General features: G+C 41.0%; 1 protein-coding gene across 1 annotated transcript; it reads left to right on the forward strand.

Annotated features, from left to right (window-relative positions):
• Positions 1 to 1,119: 1,119 nt before the first annotated feature.
• LOC116317881 (B-cell scaffold protein with ankyrin repeats) lies at positions 1,120 to 25,860 on the forward strand. The gene is made up of 17 exons (XM_039609447.1): positions 1,120 to 1,182; positions 1,937 to 2,027; positions 2,320 to 2,715; positions 6,107 to 6,240; positions 6,322 to 6,460; positions 6,725 to 6,867; positions 7,842 to 7,956; positions 8,727 to 8,923; positions 15,940 to 16,003; positions 16,276 to 16,497; positions 18,177 to 18,236; positions 19,825 to 20,012; positions 23,030 to 23,093; positions 23,250 to 23,279; positions 23,524 to 23,603; positions 23,766 to 23,818; positions 23,969 to 25,860. The coding sequence occupies exons 2-16, from the start codon at positions 2,015 to 2,017 to the stop codon at positions 23,796 to 23,798; spliced, it is 1,878 nt and encodes a 625-aa protein (XP_039465381.1). The 5' UTR covers positions 1,120 to 1,182; positions 1,937 to 2,014; the 3' UTR covers positions 23,799 to 23,818; positions 23,969 to 25,860.
• Positions 25,861 to 26,901: the final 1,041 nt, after the last annotated feature.

Below are 26,901 nucleotides of genomic sequence, written 5' to 3' on the forward strand. Positions count from 1 at the left end.
GTAAAAATTCAGAAGTAAAATCTTATGAGATTATAGCAAAATATTCCCACAGTAACTGAGAAGTAAAGGATTCCTTAATGCTGATATATAAGAGGTCCCCCTGACCTTTCTACATCAGATTCTCCTTGTGCATCCTCTTGCAGCAACCCTGGGACACTAAATCAATATTTGCAAAGATAGCATGTGACAAAGTGACGAAAAAGAATTCACCTTTGACCCTTAAAGTGAAAGGTTCTCATGACTTTGTTATGATCCAGGGTAATGTGGTTGCCAGGTTTGGGTATACATGTTCCCCAGAGGGAACCATCAAAGGAAATCAATTTAAAACGGCTCCTATTGATCACATTAATCATATGAAGAATCTGTTTTCTTCTGATGGCTGTAACCACTCACAGGTTATGAGGGGCAGTCTTCACAGCGACTGGATCTCAACCCAGCTGAACACATATGGGAAACACCTTTTTATACTGATTGTTCTTTATATTTTTCACCTATTTGTACCTTGTCCTGTCTAACAGACACATTTTCTGAAAATAAATAAATAAATTAATTAATTAATTAAAAGAAAATCCTAGGAACATTCATGGTTCCTTGAAGGTAAACCTTTTTTTAATTTCAACTACTCTATGTCTTTCCCACTGGCACCACCCTCAGGACAGGATCTGCAGCTTCATGTGTTTGTACACAGTGAGTCATTGATCTGAGGTCAAGTTTAAGGCCATTTTATTTGACTACATGTTTTTAGGTACTTGTCGCTTCATTGTCTACTATGTTCAGCTGGGCTTCCTCTAAATGCAGAATAGTTCATACAGAATACAATAGTTTTCTGTTTTAGTGGTTTCATCAGCGTAGTTTGGCAACAAAAAATAATGATAATAAAAACAAATGAATAAATCTGAGTGAACCAGTCTGGATCTGCGTGTACAGGAACAGGAAGATCTGTGGCCGGTGAGTCACCAGATAGACGACGCCAGTGATTTGCATGAAGGAGACCTCAACTTTCACCTGCTCATTTTCTCGACTTGTACATTTCAGTCGCCCCTCTAACACTCAAAGGACATAAACGGCTGCAAACTGCTATTAATGAGACACCTGTGTGGTATGAGTCAGTTGTTTGGCAGGTGGAGGCAGTTAATGAAGCCCTAACTTTTACATTTCTCTCAATGAGAAGCTTTGTGCCTGGTAGGTCAGACAATCCTTTTCTTTTTTTAAACTTCTGGCTGTACGGGAGGCATTCACATCAGATCATTAATTTTAACACGCCTCGGGTTCTAACACTTTGTTTTGTGCCCCGGCTTAATTAAACTCCGGTCAAGTCTGTGACTCAAGCTCTGCTTGACGATGACCTTTTGTTGGTTTCTGTTTTTCTCTTTCGCTTACCTGAATGCCTACTTTGTCTTTATAAGGGATACCATAAAAACTAAGCTGGCTATATGTGATTTTTTTCATTATTTTGGCGTATTTGGCATCTCTACGATATAACGTGATAAGGTGACACTCAAAAATGCTCCACACAAATTAGATTTTTTAGCATGAAAGATGTAATCAAACACTGACAATAATCTTCTTCATCTTAATGTGCCGCTCTCTTTAGCTAATGTTTACTCCATTACCTCAGCGTTGCCTTATCACAGCATCGTATTTTATGACTATAAATTTATAACTCCCTTTTACGCACAACACGCCAGCTTTTATGGTGTCAGCATCATTTTAAGAGCAAAACTAAACCTCTGATGTCCTTATCCCTTATGGTCTGTTGGGGAATTTCCAATCACGTTAAAGGACAAAAAGTAAAAAGTTGTGTAACTTCTCAATTACACTAACTTCATAGCGTATATCAAGCTATTTATTTATGTATATTTTAAGCAAAACATCAAAGCCTAACTTTTTCCTGGTCATCATAGCTGAGTCTTTGTCTGCTTTGGCACGGAAACAGCCTCTTATCTGCACGCCTCCTGACAATAGCCATCCAGTTACTGTGAAGTCAGCCTTGCACACAAGCAGCACCACAGACATGAGCCACACAGGTAGGCTACTTTTTCATATTATTTATTAATTAGCCCATTATTACGTCTATTTTATCTTGGATAGTGAAAAATGATTGTGTAGTATGTGATTTTTGTAGTTAATGCTTTTTGATTGATTTTGTTGTCATCACCAGATCAATAATTTCTGTATTTCATTTGTTTTTATGTATTTAGATAAACAGGGATTAGTTTGGCAATTCACCTCTATGTGGCTCAGCTCCAGAAAAGTCTAGATAATTTTGCTATGTTGTTTCATAAAATACTGAAACCATAAAGTTTCTTCTTCATATAGCTGGGGATCTGCTGATCGTCTACGACACTGAGGCAAAGCAATGGGCTACCTACCTACAGTCAGTTTTCACTGGTCCCATCTCAGAGGCCGGGATCTGCTGCTATGACATTGCTGCAGCGACCACCCCGAAGGGTGATTTCCTGAGGCTCGTCCAGTATACCTGCAAGCTCCTAATCCTTTCCAAGGGCTTGCTGGAGGGTCTTTGCCCGACGAAACGCTTCTTCCTGGGACGCGTGTTGAGTCCTGCGGCTCATGTGGTGGTTCTGCTTTGTGGGGTGGAGAGCCTGAACCCCCTGCTAGAGCTGGTGCCTCTGAACGGTGATGAGTGCACGCAGATCTCTAGTGAACAAGACGCGTCTGAGTACCTGTCCACTGTGATGGACACTGTGAGAAAAGGTATGGAAGCGGCTTATTTCTTTTTAAAATCACTGACCATATATTGTGTTAGTACCATTGTCTTTAGCCTGGTAGAAGATTATAGGACTTTAGGGATGCTAATATTGGCTAAAGTGCAAAAGAATGGGTAAAAATAAATCAACCACTTCCTGCAGAGTGGATAATGAGTAAAACTGAACTATTAGTATCTTCCATCATTGCCCCCCCCGGCTCCCCGCCCCACCCATGAGGTCTCTGATCTTATTTCATGAACCAGTCAGGTGTGAATACTACCTGAGTTTCCCCGCAACTCTGTAACATCTCATATTTTGTGATTGAGCTCAACATCATTCCAACTGTTATTCCAATCCAAACACTCCTAACACAAAACATCTCAATGCATTACGGTTAAAAACAGACAGTTAAAAACATGTTTTTTGGCACAGTGCTGATCTCAGCCTTGAAAACCCGGAACAGCTTTTTCAACCTGCCCTTCCTTTAGGACAAATGTCCTTGCTGTTCCCTTGTAATAAATGCGAGGAGAGACGAGCGCTCGTTATTTGCTAGAATGCCCGAGCAGCAGCTTCGAAACCTGTTTACTCAGTTTTTTTCATGAGAATTGTGCATTTTGAAGATCCAATATTTGTTAGGAGCAGCTGCAGAGACATCTTTGGTGAAACTGCGTGTATCACTACCATGTCCTCATTTGCCCCGCCAATTATCCTCTGCCTCCTTTCCCGTTTTTTTCCTAATTACACTATTTGTATAAAACCATAAAGCGGAGGAGTGGGCTTCTATTTAAACAGGTGTGGGAGCAGGAGGAACATTTGATGCAAATTCAGACACCACTGATTACTCATTGTGAGCCATGCAAATTCAATAGCACTTACAGCAATGCTTCATTGCAGCGGTACAGAGAAGTGGTTCAGAGCGGGAGCCTATAAACAGTTACACTTTAACCCAGAAGCACCTTCACTATTAATGCAGGATGAAGCTGTTTGTTTGTTGACACATGCAACAGACATGTGGGTGTTTGATGAGTTTGAGTGCGTAGCCCACGTAAAGTAAGTGCACTTCTTTACTGGTTTCTGTACCTACAAGCATCAGCGTCAGGCTGTTTCCAATAAAAAGGAGAGCTTAGATTTTTTATTTGAAACACATGAGAAATCATCAAATTAAAAACTCTATTTACCACGTTAGGTTAGGTAAGTAAATGACAAGAGAACATCATGAAGCTTGAAATCAAGGGGTTTAACATAAGCTGATTGTTTAGGAATTACAGCCGTTTTATATAAAGGCTCCAATTTTTTAGTTGGACAGACTAATGTCATTTTAAATGTAAGAACTGTTTTTAATACTTCAATTAAAATCTTTTGCAGTCAATGAAAACCTGATGATTAAAACCCATGGATCTTACCAAATATGAGTTTCTGCCCTTGAGATTTTTACTGCTGCCACCTTCTGCTGCTGCTTGTTGTTGGGCCTCTACCTTTAGTGTTGTCTTCAGTAACTGGAAAGCATGCTGTATTGGGCTGAGATCAGGCAACTGACCTGATAATTGAAGAACAGTCAATTTCTTTGCCATGAGAAAACCTTTGCAGTATCTCTTTAGGTCATAAGCCATCCGGCTGAATCTGAGCAGAGAGCATAACCCTGTACACTTAACAAATCCTGCTACTTTTGTCAGCAGTCATATCGTCAGTAAACACTATTGCCTTCATTCCCCTGGCAGCCATACAGCCAATGTACAGCCTCTGCCAGTTTTTCCAGGTTTTACATGTTAGGACATGACAGCAAATCAACATTAAGTTCTCACCAGGTCTTAAAATTACACCCGACGATTCAACAGCTTTTAGCACTACCACTTTAGCAGCAGTATTAACTGTTTGCTGTATGTATTTTTCAGTCTCTCACATCATCACAGAGGAATTTTGGCACCCTCTTCTTTATAATGTTGCTTCAGTTCATTGTGGTTTGTGGGCATTTGTTTACGCACAGCTCTCTTAAGGACTCAGCATTTCAATCAGGTTGAAGTCTGGAGTGTGACTTGGCCCAGCAGCTAGATCCTTTTCTTTATCAACTATTCTGCTGCTCTGCTGGGGATCATTATCCTGTTGTATAGCTCAGTTTCAGACAGTTTAGCTGCATGACAGATGGCCTCATATTTAAGTAATATTTTGGTATACAGAGAAGTTCATGGTCAACTCAATGAGTTCATGTTGCCCAGATCCCATGGCTGCAAAATAAGCCCAAACCATTACCCCTCCACTAATGTGCTTGACAGTTAGCATGAGGTGTTGATACACTTGGTTTTCTCCAAACATGACGCTACACATTATGATCAAACATCTCCACGTCGGTCTCATCTGTTCAAAGGACCTTATTCCAGAAATCTTTTGTTTTTTTCAGATGCAACTTTGTAAACATAAGCGTTGCTGTCATGTTCCTTTAGAGACAAGAGCCTTTCTCCAAACCACCCCTCCAAACAAATCACATTTGTTCAGTTTTTTTTGTAATTGGACCGTCATGACCTTTAACATTTAGCATGCTAACTGAGGCACATAGAATCTGAAATATAGCTCTTGGGTTTATTTACAGTTTCTTTCAGCATTCTCAGCAATTTGCTGCGATGTCCACTAGTCTTCTAGGAAGACTAGAAGACTGGGTTGGACATTACTGGGTTGGACATGGGGAGGTTCTGCTGCACAACAGTGTCACACATTGGGGGCTCTGCCAGACAGGAGGGTCTGTGGGCAGCTGGTGGCAAACCCAGTGTTAGCGAGACCAATAGGCAGATTGTGGTTTGGCTGGTGAGCAGGTTAGTTAGTGGGTTAGTGAGAACCGATGAGTAGGCAAGCTTGGCAGGAGGTTTCTAAAGGCAGCAGATGAGTGTTTCCAAGGTGGCAAGGTTTTTAAGAGTCGGGAGCATGATGGTGACAATGTGAACTGCTGCAGCCTTCTGCCTTGCTATCTCCAGCACCTGATTATCAAATGTGAAGCAGATGTAGGAACGATGGTTGAAGAAACAAAGAAACAAAGAAAAACAGTATGACCAGCAGACCTCATATTGAGAGTTCACATATTGAGAGATCCACTGTGGTGCTGTACAGAGTCAGTATAGGTACGTGCTTAGACATTTCCACAAAAATCGACTGCGAGAATCTTATTCTGATGCTACAGGAACTAATTCTCTGGTGACCACCAGTGGCTGCATAACGCTGTCGAAAACCTTGACAATGCCTTTGACTGTCGGCAAGATATTATAGCTTGTGCCAAAGTGGCAGAACAACCATCTGGGATCTTCCAGTAACTAAAACACATGTTTCAGATAGCTACTGCTATTTGAAAAATGTGTTTTGTAGAAATTCTCAGTGCATAGTTCAGCATGTTATTGAGTGTCTATCTTTTTCAGCCTCAGCAGCAAATATGAACCCCATGACACACAAACCATCAGCATCAGAGCTGAAGGGGGTGCAGATGCAGTTGTCTGGAGCTGACAGCGCCAGATCCAGCATTATGGTCGTTCCTTCCAGAGTTCCCTGTGGGGTGAGAAGCTCATCTAGTCATTAGTAAGTCTTTTTTTTTTCTCACAAAGCACATGTAACATGTGTACTGTCTGTTTGGTAGAGTTCTATGGAAGTGTTCATTCTCCTGAAAAATGAGGTGGCTGGCTCTGACACTGAAGTTGAGTTTACGGGTAAGAGTCGGACGCTAAGAGTGAAGCCTCTCCGCTGGAATGAACGGATCCTATGTGTCAGCGCCCCAGGTGAACAAAACAAAAAAATACTGTGATGACTGTATGATTAATGAAGCTTTATTCTGTCTTGTGTGAAGCCTCTAAAGTCCTACGAAGTGATCTTCTTTGAATGAGTCATTTATCTTTGTATACAAAGGACTAAATAGTTGAACCAAGACAATAGGCTGTTTGCTAAAGTAACTTCTTGGCACGCGATAACAACTTCGTCACACACAAAAATCTCAGTATCTTCTCTGACCATGCCTGTGTGTTATCTGTGTGTTTTTACTGAAGATTTTCCAGCAGGAAATGTAAGAGTGACTGTCTACAGCGGTGGAGTGCCGCTGAATGATGCACAGCTGCAGTACTACAACAACATCGAGGAAATCGCCTGTCTGCTGTCGAGGGTAACAGACCCTGTAGATTTCATGTGTCAGGTAAAGCCATAAATGATATTTGGGTAAAGAATAAAGAATAAATGCCTTATCTAAGTTTTACAATGGGAAATTCCACTACTTCCGCCAGAAAGGATCAGTGCTGAACTGGGAATTTTTCCTCATTATACATACATCAATGATATCTGCTGTTTCTATTTCCGCATCCTTTCTTTAGAGTCTGTTTTCCAACTATTTTTATAGAGGTGGACAATTAAATTGAGGAGCCATTATAACAAGAAAACATTTGTTTTTTGTATTAAATAATTGTACTAAAGACTGCCTCATACCTCACAGTATATGTGTGCACAGAAAGAGCAGTGGGACTTGCAAATATATTTAAATACCTGCAGTCAATCATTAAGTTACTCATGTTTAGAGCACTTTTAACTGCTGTTCCAGACTCCCCCTTAACAATAGAAGTAACTCTTCTGAGGTACTGCGCAATGCTACTTAGTGACTCACGATTATGCAACTCACTCATCGAAATTAGTCAGTCACTACCTCAGAACACGGCCTAAAAGCACAAAGATGTGGGAAAACATCCATTAGATTGAATCAGCATATTTCTTCTGGTGTTTTATGAACAACCATTCACCGTCTCCTTTCTGAAATTAAAGGACAGCAGGTTTCAGCTGTCTTGGAGCCATGAACACTTGATTTGATTAGCTCCCTTTTGCTGAAGAGGCACACTCGAGGCATGCCAGCAGAAGAATTTGCCAAGACAATCTCAAACTAAAGGCCCGGACACGCCTCTGATGTGTGTGTGGTTAAAATTCAACCTGGCATTTTTATGGTCTCTCTACTGTAAATTCAGTATAACATCAACAACAGTTCCATTGTACTTTTTTTTAATCTATATGTTTAATTTGGTCATCAAATAAAACTAATAAAAGGCCTCCAGCCTGGTCATTAAGAGAAAAGGCTGCAAGCTTTTCTTTATAGCCATTACTCACTAGACTGTGTTTGCATTTCAGGCTTTTCAGGTGTCCTCTGTGGACACGCTGGATCAGAAACTGGCCTCCATGCTGTTGGAGAACATGCCCACGGGAGGCTTTCAAGGACTGCAGTGTGAAAACGCACCTGAAAGAGGTACAGCTCTCCATGGCGGATTGCTTACTCTGAATTTTACATTAAAAAGCATCTGCTGAGTAATCACAATGAGAGAAAAACCCAACCTGGTATATAAAATATATAAAACAAAACTCTTGTTTGATTGTCAGAAGATCCACAGTCCAAACCACAGTAGTTACACGATCCCTAATTGTGTGGAAAACATTTTCCCTTCAGACAGAAGCTACAAATCAACACGTCTAACGTGTAACTGATACAAGCTGCGGCAGGTTAGGACAACAGAAAGTGTCAGATCATGCCATTTATATTAGCTGCTGCATTGCTAACGCCTCGCTGCAGTATAATGCCTACTTAACTCTCTCTTTCCTGACCATGTCTTGAAGCAATGACGTGAATTCAACATAATGCACACAGCTGAAATAGGTCCCACTTGCATCAAGCGCAGTATCCACTTTGAAAGGGGAAAAAAAGCCTTCCATTATTACTTGGCTCATTATGTGGCAGATTGATGGCTTCATCAGCCACTGAGATTGATTCTTAACTCTGTTGAAAAGGGCACAGGGAAATGTTGCCATGACAAACAGGTCAATAAGTACCTCCAAGCTGTCTTTCTTTGACGCTCCTGGATGTGTTAGATTACCCACATTGCACTAGATCGCCGTCAAGTTATCACAAGGCAGAGGTATCTGCTGCTATTACGTGATACAGCAGCTCATTTTCAATTTCAGCCTTAATGTAATGGATGGAAATTCCTTTCCAAGACCTAAACTCTCAAACATCCCCTGCAGAGCTCCACCGTGCAGAGGTGCCCTCGCTCCTCCACTTCGCCGCTCGGTACGGCTTCAGAAATGTCTCCAGCCTGCTCCTGCAGTGTCCAGGTGCTGTAAGAACACTCCGCACGGCCAATCGTCACGGACAGACTCCCGTTCAGATTGCCAAGAGTCACGGCCACACAGAGGTTCACGTCATACTGAAAGAGATGCTGGTAACTACGTCCTTATAAACGTTCTTTCACTCTCGCTGTGTGTGTTTCATCTTCTGAGCTCATATTGACACTTATTCCATGTGGAATTGATCCTTGCAACAAGTTAGATCATGTTTCTGGCTTATTAACCCTCCATAGGTGCAAGACATTCATAAGACATTATTAGAAAAATCATAATATCTGATTGTAGCTTTCAGGCTCAGTGATTTCTAAGTTTAATAAAAAGCTGTGAATCCATTAATCATTGTTACAGAGCTGCTTGGATGTCATTTTAGGTAAGCTGAATTGCAGTTACTTGCTGACAGTTGAGGAAAATAGCAAGATACACGTTTGTTCTTGAGATCTAACAGCCGGGGCAAGCAGCGCAGCACTTAGGAATGCTCTTACTGAAATGAGTACGGCAGCAGGACAATAAGTGACTGGTCCCTTATCAATAATGAAAGGAATGGAGAGAATAGGAAGGATTGAAAGCGAGGAGGGGCGAACACACTCCCTCCTAACTTGTGTCTTTATATCCAGATCATGACTCAGTTAGCAGATGGATGGTGGGCTCCCTCCTCTCATCTTCAATATATCTGGCCTGTGAGGTTCCTAATGGAACACCCCCACAGAGATTAGAAAGACGTGTTTGTTCATGCGTGCACAATGGCTCCAAGCTCAGGTCGTCTGCATACATTCAGACAATTAATGCGGCCGCTAATGTTAAAAATTTCCTTGCGTAACAGCTGCCATTTTGTCATGTTAATGCGGGGATCATCTTCCTGCTCAACCTTCCACTTCGCTGTGCAGACGCACTCGCGCCTGAGCCGCAGGTTAGCCTCTCACGCGCTAATTAGAGGTAATCCAGATTTAATAGATTCCTTGCGTGCACGTACCTCACTTTATTTGATAAACCTGTGGGATCATAATGTTCTTTCCGATACTAATTTCATTAGGCCGTGAGGACATTATTTATATATATATTTAAAAAAAAAAACAAGACAAAAAAACCAAAACAAAAACACGCACCCAGTGTTACAGCCAGGTCAGCAGGTCCTTTTTTTCAGTGTAATGCAAATGCTGATACAAATATTACACAACATTGCACATCTGCTGTCAGTACACCTCAAAAGCATTTCAGTGTATTCATTTTAGCAGGAGCGGTACATCTTTGGTACACTGTTGTGAGGTAGTGAGCAAGGTTTAATTGCTCATGAGCTTCTTAAGTGAGGTTACCAAATCTTCCTACCTGCAGCTCTAAAGCTGAAAGATTAACATTTGGCTTTTTTCCATCTTTTTTTCCCCACAAAATATGAAATGAAAAACCCGCACATGTTCACTCTAGCTAGCTGTTAACCTCACTGAAGAAAAGCAAATAATCACAATAAAAGGTTTTGCTACAATGCAAACAAAAGTTATTATACATAAAAGTGTTATTTTGTATCAGTAAGGATAAGTATGTTTTCCACACATGTCCACAGATGTACACTCATTCTTATGAAAACAAATAGTGTTTCAGAGAGAGACACCTCAAAACCTGAATAGAAACATCAACATTTATGGATATATAGCGTCAAATCACACCAAGCCCTTTGTATAGTAAAGGTAAAGACCCCACAATAATACAGAGGAAATCCCAACAATCAAAAATAAAAACCTTTGAGCAAGCACTTGGCAACAGTGGAAAGGAAAAACTCAATTTTAACAGGAAGACAAGTTGAACAGAACCAGGATTAGTTAAGGGCGGCACTGCGGGTGAGGGGAAGGAGACAGGACGTTCAACAGCATGTATTTTATCCTGTCTTCCTTCTCTCATCCCAAGCGCTCACAGCAGATGGCCCCTCCCCTCCCTGAGTTTGGTTCTGCCGGAGGTCTCTTCCTGTTAAAAGGGAGTTTTTCCTTCCCACTGTCGCCAAAGTGCTTGCTCATGGGGGTCATATGATTATTGTTTTTTTCTCCGTATGTATTATTATATATAGGTCTACCTTACAATATAAAGCGCCTTGAGGCAACTGTTGTTGTGATTTGGTGCTGTATAAATAAAATTGAATTGAAAAACACAAAAATCCCCACAAAAGGAATTAAAAAAAAATCAGCTTAAGAGAAGATGATGAACAGAGGCTTCGGTTGCGAAGCAGGATTTGGGCTTATTCAGGTAACTTCAGGGTTAACCGTGTATTTTCAGTATTGTTAACCTCTTAAGAGATTGCAGAGATCACCTGCTCCAGAACAGGTTATGTTCCAGAGATCAACAGATACAAAACCACCGCCTACTGACCAGGCAGTTGTCTGGAAAATAGGATCGGCGTGGCTGAAAGACTTACATGTGTCGATAGTAGGAGAGTCTGCAAATATTACTGTGATGGAAAAACAGTTATGCTGCCAGCAGACTTATCCGTTTGTGAGTGGTCAGATGTCACAGCTTTTTATGTGAACACACTCATAGCTAGACTGATAAATTCTGGGTTAACTTATCAAGCAGATAACCAGCTTCATGTGACAGCATAAACTAAATAGACTCTGTGGGGAAGAGGAATGAAGCACAGATATAACAAACAAAAGAACAACGACAGGAATGAAAAACATGGAAAATGTACTTCAAAATAAAAGAGGAGGTAAGAGACGCAGACAGAGAGGCACAGAAGACAAAGAACAAAAGAAACAGAGGAAAAAATAAAAGCTACAGCAGCCAATCAGACAAATTACAATCAGGTTGTTTCAGACATACTGTGACTTAATGCTCAATCAGAAAATGTCGATTTCCCCTCATCTTTCCCTATGATGCCAAACACATTTTTGCTTTATTAATGCCTCGGGCTAACCTATAGAAAACCCTGGCACTCCAACAGCTGTTGCAAATGTATTTATCCCCCTAGCAACGCTGCTAATTGAGAGTGACTGCAGAGTGAGCGAGGTTCGATCAGAGTGGTCTAGCGAGTGCTCGCTGTGAGCGTACAATAAGTCGTTGGAGCGGAACTGACAGGGGAGCGGTCGAGTCATACGGAGGTCTATCAAAAAGGAGTCTATAGCTACAACCTAACAGACATCAGATACAGCACACAGATGAAAGTGTTATTTCTTGGCAGTTTTTATTGGAGGGTATTCATCTTGACAGCTAAGAACAACACATACTGTGCTTGCATGTGGCCTGGAGGAGAAATTATGAGAGCCATGATTGTGTTGTGGGTTTTGTTCCTTTTTTTTTTGTCCTCGGTTCATTAAATCATCTGCAGCGTTTCCCCCCACCACCTCCAATTAATCAACCCATGATGCATCAGTGATTTGGGCGTCAGGGTAGCAGCACTCTGTCAATAAATCCTAGATGGATTGGCCCCCTGCTTCATAGACGGGCCGAATCACTCACAGCGCCTGCGTCAGATCCACTAGTCTGCCCCGGCACCACACTTCTTTGTTAATTAGCTGCGAACTGCTCCAGAGGGGAAAGCTGAATTATTCAGGGAGAGCATAACTAGAATACAAATATAGAAAATGCTCCGCTGGTATCAACAATGTTTATGTCCTCAGACTGCAATGTGCTCACTCAATTACTAACACAAGCCAGCATATTCCTTATTTAATATTTCAGAACTGGGTCACAAATCTGGCTGAGTGTCACTTGGCATTTCAATGGACTCTGTGCTCATACTACAAGATTTCACTGTGTGCGCTCTGAGTGCAGAGCACAACTCGATAAATACAAATCAGCTAGCAACTGCACCACCCGAAGGCTACAAAGAACTTTTTATGTGTTGTTCGTGTATCCACCCATTCAAATTCACAAAATCCAAATTAGGTTACGTCCTAGACTCTGGTCGTGAGATTTGTTATATCAACTGACCATATTTTGCATAAGGTGTTCGGTTTATTAGTAACTGCACGGTAATATGCGTCAGCTCCAGAGATTTGCGTAACATTTGTATATTCCTCAAGTAAAACGCTGTTTTAGCACTCATTACCAGACTATATGTTGCATGTCCATTGCATTGCACCAAGCACTTTTAGCCCTTATTCATCCAGACTAGCAGAGCTGGTTTAGAAATGCTTGAAATATCTCAGCTACTGGATGGAGCTCCATCAAAAGCTTTTGCAGATATTAACAGGTTGAAGAAGCTGAAGCCTGAATTTAGCAATACCCTGAATTCGTACATCGTTCAATCAGCTGGACAAAGTTTCTAGTGAAATAGATTAGGTTGTTGTTGTTTTATCTCACAGTCCTACATGATGAATCTCTCGACTTTGTTTCTAATTAGCAAATGTTAGCATGACGATGTTATTCAGCATAGTATGATAAATATTAATAGAGACATATACACGTAGATATGGCAGTGGCTATCCACTGAAGCACCTCTACACTCCTCAGGAGGAGCTGGGATTTCGAATGCACGTCTGTGGAAACAGATCTCTACACAGTGAAATCACAACTAAATTCAAACTTACTCAAACTGTATTTATGATATGGGGTTATTAATGTGGTTTGGTGGTCAGCACTGTTGCCTCACAGCAAGAACTTCCTGAGTTTGAATCCACCATGTGGCTCAGGTCCTTCTGTGTGGAGTTTGCACGTTCTCCGTGTGTCTGTGTGGGTTCTCTCTGGGTACTCTGGCTTCCTCCCGCAGTCCAAAAACATGAAGTTAGTGGGGTTAGGTTAACTGGGCTTCCACCTGTTGGGCTGGTGAGTCTAAATTGCCCATAGCTGTGAATGTGAGCGTGAATCGCCACAACCCTGAATTGGGTAAGTGGAAGAAAGTAGATGAATGGATGGGTTTTTGTGCAATAATGCTTATGTTACTGTCAATTTATGTTGATAGTAACATAAAAGTTCTAAAGTGTTAACGTTGTATAATGTTTTCAGTGAATATTACAACTATAGTCAAGCTTTTACTTTGCATAGTCTTTTCTTCTCACTGCTCCTTAGTCCACATGTCCTCTAACTAACAGAAAACGAGTTCATCTGAACACCCACGTGCAGCTTTACACATTTTTTAGCGGCGTTTCAGGTAAACACTGAGATGCTAACTGTATGCCGTGTGAGATTTCCATGGAAATCAATGAACAAATAATTAATAGCCTCATTTAGGACAAAGTAACACATACGATGAGCCATTGGAAAATGTCACTATCAGCATCTGTCTGATACACGCTTTCGTTAACATAAGCTAGTGCTAGCTTAATTCAGTGTTGGGGCAGTCACTCATTATTGATATATCAAAGTAGGCATTTTCTTTACAGTAAAATGTTGGTTTAAAAAAAACCCTTCTCCCTCTGGAACATTATTCCCAGTTGTTTGTTATTTAATATAAGAATAGGTCAACTATGGTAAACATGTAACCGACATCTTAGCGTTGCCACTGACAGCAGATTGATGTAAGCACAACTGATTTATGCTTGCTGTGTTAGCCTTCAATAATACATGTTTGGCTTTGTGTGAAAAGAAAAGTGCGAAGGTAACACATTCCTGAGCAAAATTAGCTATACAGAAGTGTGAAGTATTTATTCGCCAGCTCAACTAGCTGTTCTATGCCAAAAAAAACAACAAGTTGGACAGATTTCTAACTGCACAGCACTTGTGTGATGTTCAGTTTTACACTTTGCAATCTGCCACACATCAAACACTCCCATCCTGACACCAGTATGCAAAAAGATAGCTAACACGCTAAAGCTGAGAGCCGAGCGGAGAGCAAGCTCGTGAATTGGCCATTTCAGCCGTTAAAGGCAGATTTACGGCCCTTATCCCATGTTAGATGTATACTGTCTGCACTGCGGAGGTTGATATTGAATTTGTCTGGAATGAGTGGGGCTTCTGCAGTTTCAAGCATCTTTAAAATGATTTAGCATTTGTGGTTAGTAAACAAATACCCCTCCTCGGTCCAGAATTACCCCTGAAAATACCACACTGTGCTTCGGCACAGCATCTGACTATTAAAATTCAATGATCGAGTGGTGGTAATTAACCCGTCCCTTCCACCTGTTGGGCTTGTTATGAACCTCTACTGTTAAGTAATGCATTCATGGCAGCCAATGTGTAATTTGCAGTACTCGGAACAGTGCAATATTCTAATTGAGTCATGATTTGCTGTGTTGCTTGGGAACGGCACACACAGCAGGGCGGGTTATATGGTGGATGTTTTGATCCAAATGAGCTGTATCTCATGCATTCTGCAGATTTACATTGCTGCATTCGAAACGTATCCTCTTAAAGCGGCAGCGGGGTCAGGTGCAATCAATAGATATTATTGCATATTCACTCTTTTTTTGCCGTAATCAAATAGCTGCAAAAGCCACAAAACAGTAAAAGCTTTTTTTTATTTAAAAATGTAGTGGTATTGGGTTTTTTTTTTTCTGTTAGTCATATCAGAATGTGCATGTCTATCAGAAGTTGAAATATGGCAGCAAATCATTATCTGTTTCTCATCCTAATTATAGATGCGGTCTGATATGGAGCAAAGGGGTCTTGAATTGCTCACTAAATGATATGTTTAGACTGAAAGGGGAAGATAGTCTGATTTCATAATTACCCTGATCATACCCCTGTCTGTCCCTCAGCGTGCTATTAGCGAAGAGGCCTAGTCTACTGCGGCTTTTGTTGTCAGAGAGAAAACGGATTTCTGTTAGCCACCAGGCGGGGTAACAAGCACACCTCTGTAATTCACATTATAGCCCCCTGAAATTGCTTTTCCACAAATCCTAACAGATGCTGTGAGAAAGCTCGATTAATAATCTGGACATTTGTCACAGCTGACATGAAATGCTGAATATCAAATCATGCACGGAAGAAGATATCAGCCTGTGGTGGTGTGTGGAGCGTCATCTGTGCTCTGAGCTTTCAATTTCTAAGCCTAAGAACGCAGGTGAGAAAAAGAGCCGGCGGGCAAAGTAGGGAGGGCGAGCCAAGGAGTAATCCACTTTTTTTTTTTTTTTTTTTTTTTTACCAAACTCACATTTTGCTGCACTGTATCACAATGCATGACAAATATCCTTTAAAATTGCCTCCTGGACAGGCGCATGAAATGCATCTCGGTGTTCTGTTGTTGTTGCAGAATATGTTCGGCTCAGGCGGGGACAATGACGACGCCAGCGTGTACGAAATGATGTGCAATGCAGGTGAGTGAGCAACTGATGGGAAGTGGAGGGAGGGCAGAGGGAAAGCCAGTAATGGAATTGTTTTATGTCCCCCGGCATATGATTACGCTGTGTTTCCTTTCATTTCCGACCACTGAGTGGTTTCCCCTCGATGATGGGGACATCGTGTAGCATTGCTTCTGATCAGCTGTGAAATGACAAGTGGCCAAAAAAAAAGCCAAAACAAAAAAACGGCATGTGCAGCATCCATTATGATTCTGAGGCTTTAGTGCAGTAAACACTCTGTGTTTCAGGGAATCTTTCCATCACAGACACACAGAAACCGCAACAGGTGGAGGAAAAAGAGGGGGAGGATGAAGATCTCTACGCACCGCTGGGGGTGAATGGTGAATACGACACCATCCTGAACTCAGCTAAAGCAAAAGCGGTGGTCATTGCCAACCGCCCACCAGCACCCACACCCCGGCCTGAAGGCACCCAGTTGATGGACAGCAAAACCCCTTACATCACTCAAGGTAACTTGAGACTCTTTTCTTGCATCACTCATTCAGACAGATACAATAGTGATGATTCTGGTTCTGAGTTATGCAGGATGGGGGGAGGAAGGGCCTGGAATGTGCATCGCCACCATCAGCAGAGCGCTGAATAGAGAAAAGAGGGCTTGCTTTGTGATGCAGTTTGTTTTGATTTCAGAAACCGCAAGAACATAGTCGCTCCCCGTCACAAAACAAACACGAGCGAGTCTGGAGAAAGACCCATTTGCCTGCGTTGAGAGCCTGCAGTCCCTAACTGTTCAATTACAGCTGTGTGAATATTTCATGAAGATGAAACATCCAAAAGTGACTGGTATTATTAAGGCTTATAAATCATTAAAACAGCTGTGGCTTCTCTTTTTTCCGTCTCGCAAATGCAAAAATGAACACGTGGGGCCGCAATTAATTATTACCGCAGACAATATTACGCCTGCCTCTCGCATTCACGTGCATTCAAAATGCACAAAATTAATTAGAGCGGCTCAGTAAATAGCCCCCCTCTTTCTTTTCTTTATTGAGCTTGCTTGTATCTACTGGGCCGACCCCGTTCCCGGTGGGATTTACGAAGCAAAACAAGGAATTGAGTGCACCACTGAGTTCTCTGCACCCCAACCATCCTCTCAGTAATAGAGAGGGAACTACCGGGCTGCCATCTGCAACCAATCTTGGCCAGACCAAGGCCAAGTCAGCCAGAATAAGTCATTACACATGTTTTCCATCGTCCTTGTCCCCAGAGCGCACAAGAGAAAGGAGAGGGATTTTGAGGTTTCCATCTATTGAGACAGAGGAGCTTCAAACCACACAAGGATCACATTTTGCCCCTAACTCCCACCACCGCAGTCAAAGATGTGAGGGCAGAGATGAGGCTCGGTGGAGGATTAGGCAACCAGCCAGTTATTGGAGAACACGGCACAAGTGGAAACACTGAGGAGTCTTCTTTTGTTAGCTGCGACGTCTCGGGCTCAGTGAGGCCGAAAACGTGAATGAAATTCAATCCCATGGGCAGGCAGTTCCGCACATGCAACATACATGGACACTCCGAGGCCGAATGAAGCCACAAAGCCGGGCTTGTATTATAAGCGAGGCAGGAAAGAGAGGTCGTGTTTGAGCATGAAGTGGAAAAGAGGAGATGCTGTCACAGAGGACGGAGTCAGAGGCTGGGATTATCTTCCAGGGTGTGGATGCTGCATTTGAAATCCAGCGTTGGTCACACGGCCGCAGCTCCCCCGCCTCTGACAGCTAAAACAGTGTAGTCTTTCATTCAGAGCGCTGACAGGAAACCAAAAGCATCATTCAGAGTGTCTAACTCAATTCAGAGCTCAACTGTGTCTCTTTGCAAAGAGCCAAGATCCTGCATTTCTTATTTCGAGATTTTTAAACATATATTCAGATGTCATTTCATTTGTCATTTCTGAAACAGTGCTGGGTGGTTTTTTTTAACTAAAGCTACGAACAAGCCACAAGCAGGGTGCTTTGAAATTTAGATCATGGCTCCATCGTGTGGCAGGACAGTTAAAATGCAGGCGCAAATTAGAAATTAGATTCAGATCTGGTTTTCGTCATTCTAGTAGTATTATCTAATAAGATAATTAGTGGAAAATTACAGAGATATTTACCACATTATTAGCACAATGTTACATAAAACTGTTGTGTATCAACAGTGTTCCAGAGGAAGAAAACACCAGGCGATGGAGATCTCTACTCACTTCCCTCTAAACAAGGTAGGTGTTGAGTAATATATAGTAATAAGAGTAATAAGTAACATGTGATCAATGCGTACAACAGTCATTTAGTACAATATTTAAGGTACGTGGACTTTACTTGAATATTTGTAACTTATGTAACATTACTAGGGAACCAGTGCTAACCAGTCGTTTGTGATTCTTTACAAAAAACAGTGCTAATCCTGTTTCATCATATACAATTTGCCCTTCAGTTGGTATCATTTAAATGCATACACACTTTATTAGGTACTGGGTTGGACTCTTAAATTAGTTGCACTAATGAACAGTTGAACAAGCGGACCAACAAAGTGGCTTGGGGGCTGTGTGTGTATAAACTGGACCAGAGGTCGGCAACCTCCAACATCAAAAGAGCCACTTTAGCCGCTAGACAGCCAGATGGATGACAGATGTAATCTTTTTTCCTATTCATATAGTTTATAATATTTTTTGTTCAAAGCTCACATGAGCCACAGCTGAAGGGCACGCGAGCCAGCTTGCAGACCCCTGAACTAGAGCTAGAACTCCATTAACTACTACTGCATAAAGACATTCTTCCGATAGCGTTCCCTTATTTCTGCCTGTGTGCTGCTTTAAATCCAAGCTTTGACCACTGAGATATCCAAACATCTGCATCTTTCAAACTTCATGCCCTCAGTAAAGCAGACTTTCTGTTAAAAATCTGCAGTCTCCAGACCCATGCCGAGATAATCCTGAAGATATATCAGGGTTTTATTCTCAGGCTTGACTAAGCAGTCGCCTGCATACTAATGCAAGTAGCTTTGATATGTTTTGCCTTTTTACTCTTTGCTCTGTTTGGGACAGAGACAGTCGCGGTTCATTAACTTTGAAACAAACAAGCCCTGCAGCTAGAATAAGCAGTGAATGCTTTTTTCCTGCTTGCGATGTCTTTTAAACAGTTGCTTGTATTTCCCTCTTTGGCTACGACTGGTATCGTCACTTTAGATTAGACTGTGCCAATCATTTTTGGATAAATACTTTCCTCTATTTTTTTGTTGTCTATTAAAATTACCTGCTGGATGATATAAGTTAATGGAGACGCTATGAAATAATTTGTAGTGTTCTGTTAAACTGATTAATATTCCAGTAATCAGCATGGGGAAGGCAGTAATTAAAGCAGCAGTGTAATGGGTACACAGGCAGTAAAAAAGGCAATAAAATGATTTAAGCACAGCCACATGCCAAGAAGTTTTAAAAAAAAAAGGATGAACTGCAATAGTGAGCACCTACAGAGAGATGAAGCCATTTGTCTGCCTCTCTGTTCCATTAGTGACACTGAATGACAGGTCCACAGATCATCACACTCACCACGAAAATTACTTACGATCTCCGTGACTCACAGACATCACAGATGTGCTGGGCGAACTCACATTACCCGACTATGGATACCAGCTGCTTTGATATTACACTCGGGCTTTTCTTCCTTCTATCTTCTCCCAACTAGAAATCAGCTATTTAATTTATGGATGGATATTTTAGGACTTGCATTATGATTATTTTATAATCTACAGGAGTAAACATGTTGAAAAATTCCTGCTTATTGTTTTTACGGGCTTGTCGTTTACAGCAGCACGCGGGCGAGAAGGCAGCGCCTCTACCACCTACGACACCTTTGTGCCAAACCAGATAGACGGGCTTCAGCAGCTCATTGAGTTCCAGCAGCAGGTGAAGGCGGGCTCACTTACTGTGGACGAGGCTCTCGAGCTCTTCAGCGACTGGCAACATGTTCAGAAAGACTTGGATGCAAAGCAGCAGGTAGGATCGCTGCACGCTCTGACCGAACTCACATGAAGGGATCTGAAAGAAGCAAGCAGGTCCAAACCTGAACACAATACAAATACTGAATAATCAGGCAAGTGTTGTATGCATCTGGGGAACCATGTGTCACAATAAAGAAAACAGTCCCTCGGGTTTTGAAGATCTCTGTAGGCAAGAAAAAAGAAAGTGAACAATCGCTGATTCAAAATAGGGTTTCTGTTATGAATTGTACAGGAACCCAGAGGGGCCAAAAATATGACAAACTCACATTTGAAGAGGAGGATTTCTTATTTTCAGCAGCTCACTTTAAATCAAATTAACAGTTTTCCTCATTTCAGACACGTCTTGTATCACACTCTTGTTGTACACTTATTTGTGTAGCATGTAAATTTTGACATGGTACTGTTTTCTAGTATTGTTACGCACCAAAAAGTAGCAGAAATGATGTTTACAATATTTCGCTGTAGTTTTTTCCTGTAGTTACTCTATTTTTTCTACATCTGCAACTCGAGGAGCCTCTACGCACACATTCTTCAAACACCAAACGGCACATATCACATGTACTGGGTGGTTTTAGCTGTTGTGCCTTAAAAAATAAGTCTGTCAAATCTACAGCTTTCGGCAAACTACCCTGCATTGGGGTCTTATGTTGTTGTTGAAGCACAACACAAGTTACTTGCTGTTAAGTTCCAGATAGGGGAATGATGGGAAGGTGTATCCGTTCATTATCAGGTAACTGTGCAACACTAGGACACCAGGGTAGGAAAGTAATGTAGTTTTCCACCAACAAGGTGATTCCCAAAGAGGTATCAGCCGTAAACTTGGCATACCTTGGCTTGATGTGCCGTCCCTCCATAAAAGACTTAAAAAAACTGGAGAAGTGGGGGAAAAAAGAAGAAGTGACACTATCTACAGAAAGTGAGCAGTACAGAAAGTCAAGTCCTTAAGAAATAGGAAAAAAATAATCCACCAAAGACCTAACACAGGTCATGAGATGCATCTGGACCTTCCACTGATCCATCAACTGTTCACTGATACCTTAGAAATGGTCTCAGTGGAAGGGTAGCTGTCAAGGAGTTTTATTAAAGGAAGGGAAACAGGAAGAGATGGTATCCCAATTTGGACTTAAAATCAGTGGCAAGACATCTTATAGAGTAATGAATCCAAACTGTGAGAGTCTACAGCCATCTGTAAAACAGGGTGGAGGCTCTGTCATGGTTTGGGTCTGCATTTCAATGGTGTTGGGGATCTTGTAAAAATGAGTGGAATTATGAACATAGAAAAGTACCATCAGATTTTGATCCGCCATACAATTCAATCTGAAAAGTGTCTGATTGAAAAAGGCTTAATTTTTTAGCATGACAGTGATCCCAAACACCCTGATAATAAAGTAAAAGCATAACTGGATAAAGGAAAACACAAATAATGGAACATAATCAGTCATGTATTGGCCTCCCCAGAATCCTGACCTCAACATTACTGAAGCAATGTGGGATCATCGAGCCAGAGAACAGAACAAAAGGCAGAAAACATCCAAAGAGGAGCTTTGAATGTCCTTCGAGAAGCCTGAAGAACTATTCCTGATAACTACTTAACCCTTATATGTTCCTTAAAGAAATTACTAGTGTGTTTGTGTTTTGACTTTTGCTGCCATGATGCCAGGTCTCTCTTGGAAATTAGATTTGAATCTCAATGAGATTTTTACATGGATAAATAAAGGATTATTGACAAGACAGCTTGCCTCAGAGAGTTGTGTGTGTGTGTAGGAAAATAAAGGTGGTCGTGCTAAATACTCACTTTCGAGCTCATTAGAACTGCACAAACTCCTTATACACTTTCCAGTTATGTTTTCAGATTTTTGAATAAATTGCTGCAAAATATAAAGACATGAAGGGTGGTTTGAGACTTTTGCACAGTACTGTAAATTTCATCAGGCTGCAGTTAATATAAATGTTAATTTACAATGAAGTGCTCGGGCTCCATCTGCCTTAACAAACCTTTTTCGCCTAATACTTTCTGGCACGTCAGAGTAGGAAATAATAAAACAGATGATGCGCTAATTCCATGTACCTGCTTTCATTTCAGGGTCCCGGTTTTGTTGGCTCACCGTCTCATTTTTGAGACACATTTTTAATGTTATTAGTAACACCTGTGCTTTTCCTGTTGAGGCAAGTTCTAAGGTCTGGTCTACGGTGCACTGCTGTGCGTTACACAGACAGGTTATGAGGTTGTAAAACAGCGGTAGATGCCTTTGTAGAAGCTAAAGGAATTTGTTTCCTGCCTAACACTGAAGTCAAGTCACAATACCTGCAAAATGTAAGACTCGAGGAGAAGAATCAGTACAGCCACAGGATTCGCACTGTATCAAAGTCCAACTAAAGAGTCACCAGTTCTGCTACACAAATTTGAATATGAGGAGCTTTCATCTGGGAATTTCAGATCTAACTCCTACTAGTTTTCACATCTTAGAACAGACTTTGTGATAAATGATCGAGGTAGCACCTTAACATCAACATCGTTTGTAAAGTCCTATTTTTAAGCCCTGAGCCATGCATTTTGGTGGTTCCAATGTCGCCTGTTTTGCAAGCTAAGAAATGTGGTGCTGTAATCGCTAACAATGCAGGAAAGGCTAAATTTCTAAACTTCACTTTAAACTTAACCTCCCAGGATATAAATGTAAAAAAAGAGTAAAAAGTATATTGCTCTCTGAAATGCATTGCAGTAGAGAGAGCAGATTTATTGGTCTGCAGACTAATATCGTCAGTAAAACTACCTCCGCCCTTTTGTTCTGCTCTGTTGTTGCATACTTGGACTATATTTGCAGTATGTTTTCCACTGGACCTCCACGAAAGCACCGAAAGATTTATGACGAGACTGCGAAACGCGCTCTTTTCTTTGTCTTAGCCAGTGTAAACATAACACGGATCCATCATGGAAATCTCAGAATGTATAAAGACCTGGATGCCTTCTGTACAGTCAGTCTAATACTGAAGCACTGATCTTTGTCTCTACAGCAGAAGCTGAGCCATCTGAGAGCCACTATCATAAACAACAGAGAGGCAGATGACAGCGTCTATGGTAAATATTCTGCTATGTGGGCTAAACTGTGCTGTCATCGCAGAGACTTTTTGGTTTTCTTTAAAATAATAAGTATATGGACTAAATAACCCCGATACAAATGAGTGTATTAAACTGTATACTGTAAATGGCTTAAAAAGTCTTCTCTCCCTACAGATAAAATCAACATCGTTCATCACACGGCAAGTAAGTCTTTAAAAACTTATCTCAGCGCGCGCAGAGGAAACCAGTGTTTGCATGCCTTTGTAGTTTCTCGAGCTCCAGTCGCAGTGCTGGGAAATTAATCCTCCGGGAAGTGTTATTTAATCAAATCCCCAGTGCCTAGTGTTTTGATCTAGTGAGTTTCACCAGCGCTAAATGAGAGTCCTTTATTTTCTTTTACCGAACGATTCTCTGTTCAGCAGTGCATATTGGATAATTTCTCCCCCAGGTGTTGCGGTGAATGGAAGTCAAAGAGGAAACCAACCAGCGGAGTCTGATTTTTACAGCAAGCCGCTTAAAGGACAGCAGGTGCGTTTACCTCACTTGCAGTAGGACAGTTTGGCTCAGCTGCATTAATATATCATTTAATCGCATCTGTTGATTATTCTGCTTGAAACAAAGAAAATACTGTACACTGACGTCCCAGTGAGCAAATGTAATAATGCAGCAATTCACCTAATTCTTTTGCAGTCGGCTTTTTTTCGAAAATCCGAAAAACGGTGAATGCAAGTCCTATATCGATTGTGAGTATGAAATCCAGTCAGACTCATGTTTTCTGTTATATTTTCATATTGTTTGGCTCCAATGACACTATTAATATTCTGTTCAATTATGAATTATACCTGCTATGATCTGTTGTAATACATAAACACCTTTATTGTTTTCTCTTTCAGAGAAATGTGAAGTGAAAGGATGTTACACAGTCCATATCCAGCTTATCCCTCCTGTTATAGGATAACTTGTATCAGTGCATCAGTTTGAATAATTATATGTAATATACAATACAGTGACAGATTTTCAGCATCATATAGTTTTGCTTTTTGAAAACTTAGATGTTAGTATTCCTGTAATTTTGTAGATTAAACTGCTTCTAACGGTTTTCTGTCACTGAATTTGCAGCAATTCGCTCACAATTGTAAATGTTTAAACTCAACCACAATTTTAATAATTAGTGAGGAAATTGTGTGTTTCTCATTTTTATGAGCTTCTCCTCTAGAGAAAGGCAGCTCTCACACCAGCAAGTCTCGGCATGTAAAACCTCCAAATGTTTCCCTCTAGAGGGCGTCATATCTCTAGATATAGCCATCGCACCCACAGTTGGAAGACATCTGTAAGTACAGATGCACCTGTGACCTCCTATTGACTGGGTGGCAAGCTTTGGAAAAATGTATCCATACATGTTGATGTATGTAATCAGAAGATGAGCACATCAATTAATTACTTCTTGCTGTGGCTGCAAACGGGAAGCATGTGTTCGATCTTCGCGTCAGCCAAGAAATGTCAATATGAATCTGAAGGAAAGAAAATGAATGCTGTAAGCCGGCTTACTGCGAAGAGCAGAAATATTAGGCATGTTAGGGTAAAAGAAGCTTGATGTTGCCAGGAAAATCGTTTTGTTTAGCTGCCACAATGCAGCCATCTCTGTGCTTTACAAATTTAATAAATACCCTCTTAGAACGGCGCTTTTAAATCACGTCAATCACATTTGTGAACAGCAAATATTTACGGTACATACTTGTCAAAAATCTAAATTTGCTGTGATTTACACACCCATTCAGGAACTGGCACATATGAGCACAGTCTTTCTCACACTCACAGACACCAGTTTGTTGGTATAGCCCTGCCTGTGCTTGAATGAATGAATAAGAGCTGCATGGGGAATTCAGTGAATGCATGGCTAAATCCAAGCTCAGTCTTGAAACCCAGGCAGAGGCTGAGCTGTGTGCCAACAAAGCAGCTGGGTACACGCCGGGCACATTTTTCTGTTCAATCATGCTCTTTGTGAATAATATGTATTAATGCCGTCTCTACTTAGACCTGCCAGTTAGCCTTTGGAGATGATCCGGCTTCGGGACCCCATGGCATTCGAGGCATATGTTTGCCTGTCACCTGCTGAGTTTATTTCAGTCCGTGCATCGGGCACGGCCACCGAGATAGGCCTCAAATCATTGTGTATGCAAATTTCTGAGCGCCACCACATGGAATAATGCCCTAGTCAGAGAGACAAGGAGATAGAGAACTTCAGTGGCATGCATTGCCCACACAAAACATGCTTCTATATGTGGGCAGCAATACATCAAACACACGATCAAAGACTGACAAACCCTGTACTCTGCATCCACTTTGAAAAAAAAATTCTTGTGATGTTTCTGAAACATAAATCTACACACACACTTCCTACATTGATCGTATATGTTATTTAACTGACCAAAATGACACTTTCTGTATTTCTCTATTCTGTAACTTTGTTTCTTTTTGGTCACAAAAAGTGGTCACACTTCATACAATTGTGAGTTGGAGTTTTTTACCAAATGTGTATTTTACTATAAACATTTGAAATCTCTAAAACATTTAATTGCATAAATGTATATGTATGAACATGACTTCCAAAGAGCTATACTACTGTGGTGTGCAAATTTTAGTAAAAGTATAGACATTTAAACAATAAATCCACAAAACATGTAAAATCGCCTCCAAATTTTTTGCCAGTACATTGTCTACTTTTTGCAGAAGTTTATGGGAATTTCCATAAATTGTAAAATTCAATGCATTGTTAAAAAAATCCATAAATATACAATAGAAAACTAATTACATTTCAAATAGTAATAAATGGTAATGCACTTTATTTTGTTTTTTGTTTTTTTAGCATATATTTTCAACCACTCTATGTATGAATAATAGACTAGGCTAAATAAAAGATACTATGGCATCACACATTGCTTTGTAAAGTGTGATTTAAAATCTCAAATTTAACATAATGGCAAACTTGCCAGAAGTGACCATGTTTAGAAAAGATGGTGTAAAGTTTTCCGCTAATGCTAGCAAGTTTGGCTAGCAAGGCTAAGTAACTCAGTAAAATACTAGAGCTTCAAATACCAAAAACAGAGTATGGACTTTTTGAATGGGCTGTGCCACATGGCAAACCACACTATTTGTTAGCTAACTCCATTAAAAATGGTCCAGAAGGCACCAGCACCACAAAAACTGTAAAGAGGTCCAGTTCAGTAACTAGCAGAGTAATTAGCAAACAGTTAGCAGCTTCCACTTGCTACATAATGCCTAACAGTAAGCCTAAATTTAATTATTAACTATAAAAAGAAATCACCTAGCTGTCATTAAGAGGAAAATTAGAAACGGAGATGAAAAATCATTTTTTCACCTGTGAATATCTTTACTGCCGTAAAGTCAGGAGGCTATGGGTGAGAGGAACATTTTGGCTCGTTCTAAGGAAAATATCCCGCTTTGTAGTTGTTCCATGCTCCATGACTGAGTTGCTAATTGTCTGCCTCCCAGTTGCTGCTGGGCCTTTTGCATATCTGAGGATTGTTTCAAAAGAGCTAAAACAGTAAACTGAGCACAACACCACAGAGTTTAGTGACATTCGAATGCCCCATGCATATTGTCTCCTTAAATAGATGGACAGGAAGTTGTAGAACCTGGTTCTTCCAGACGTTTCTTCATGTTGAAAGGAATTTTTTCTTTCCCAATGTCACCACATGCTTGCTCAGAGGGGGTTGTCTGGGTTTTCTCTGTATTACCTTAGGATCTTTACCTTACAATATAAAGTGTCTTGAGGTGACTGTTGTTGTGACTCAGTGCTAAGTCA

The sequence above is a fragment of the Oreochromis aureus genome, linkage group 3, assembly GCF_013358895.1.
Source record: "Oreochromis aureus strain Israel breed Guangdong linkage group 3, ZZ_aureus, whole genome shotgun sequence".
In the NCBI taxonomy this organism is placed as follows: Eukaryota; Metazoa; Chordata; class Actinopteri; order Cichliformes; family Cichlidae; genus Oreochromis; species Oreochromis aureus.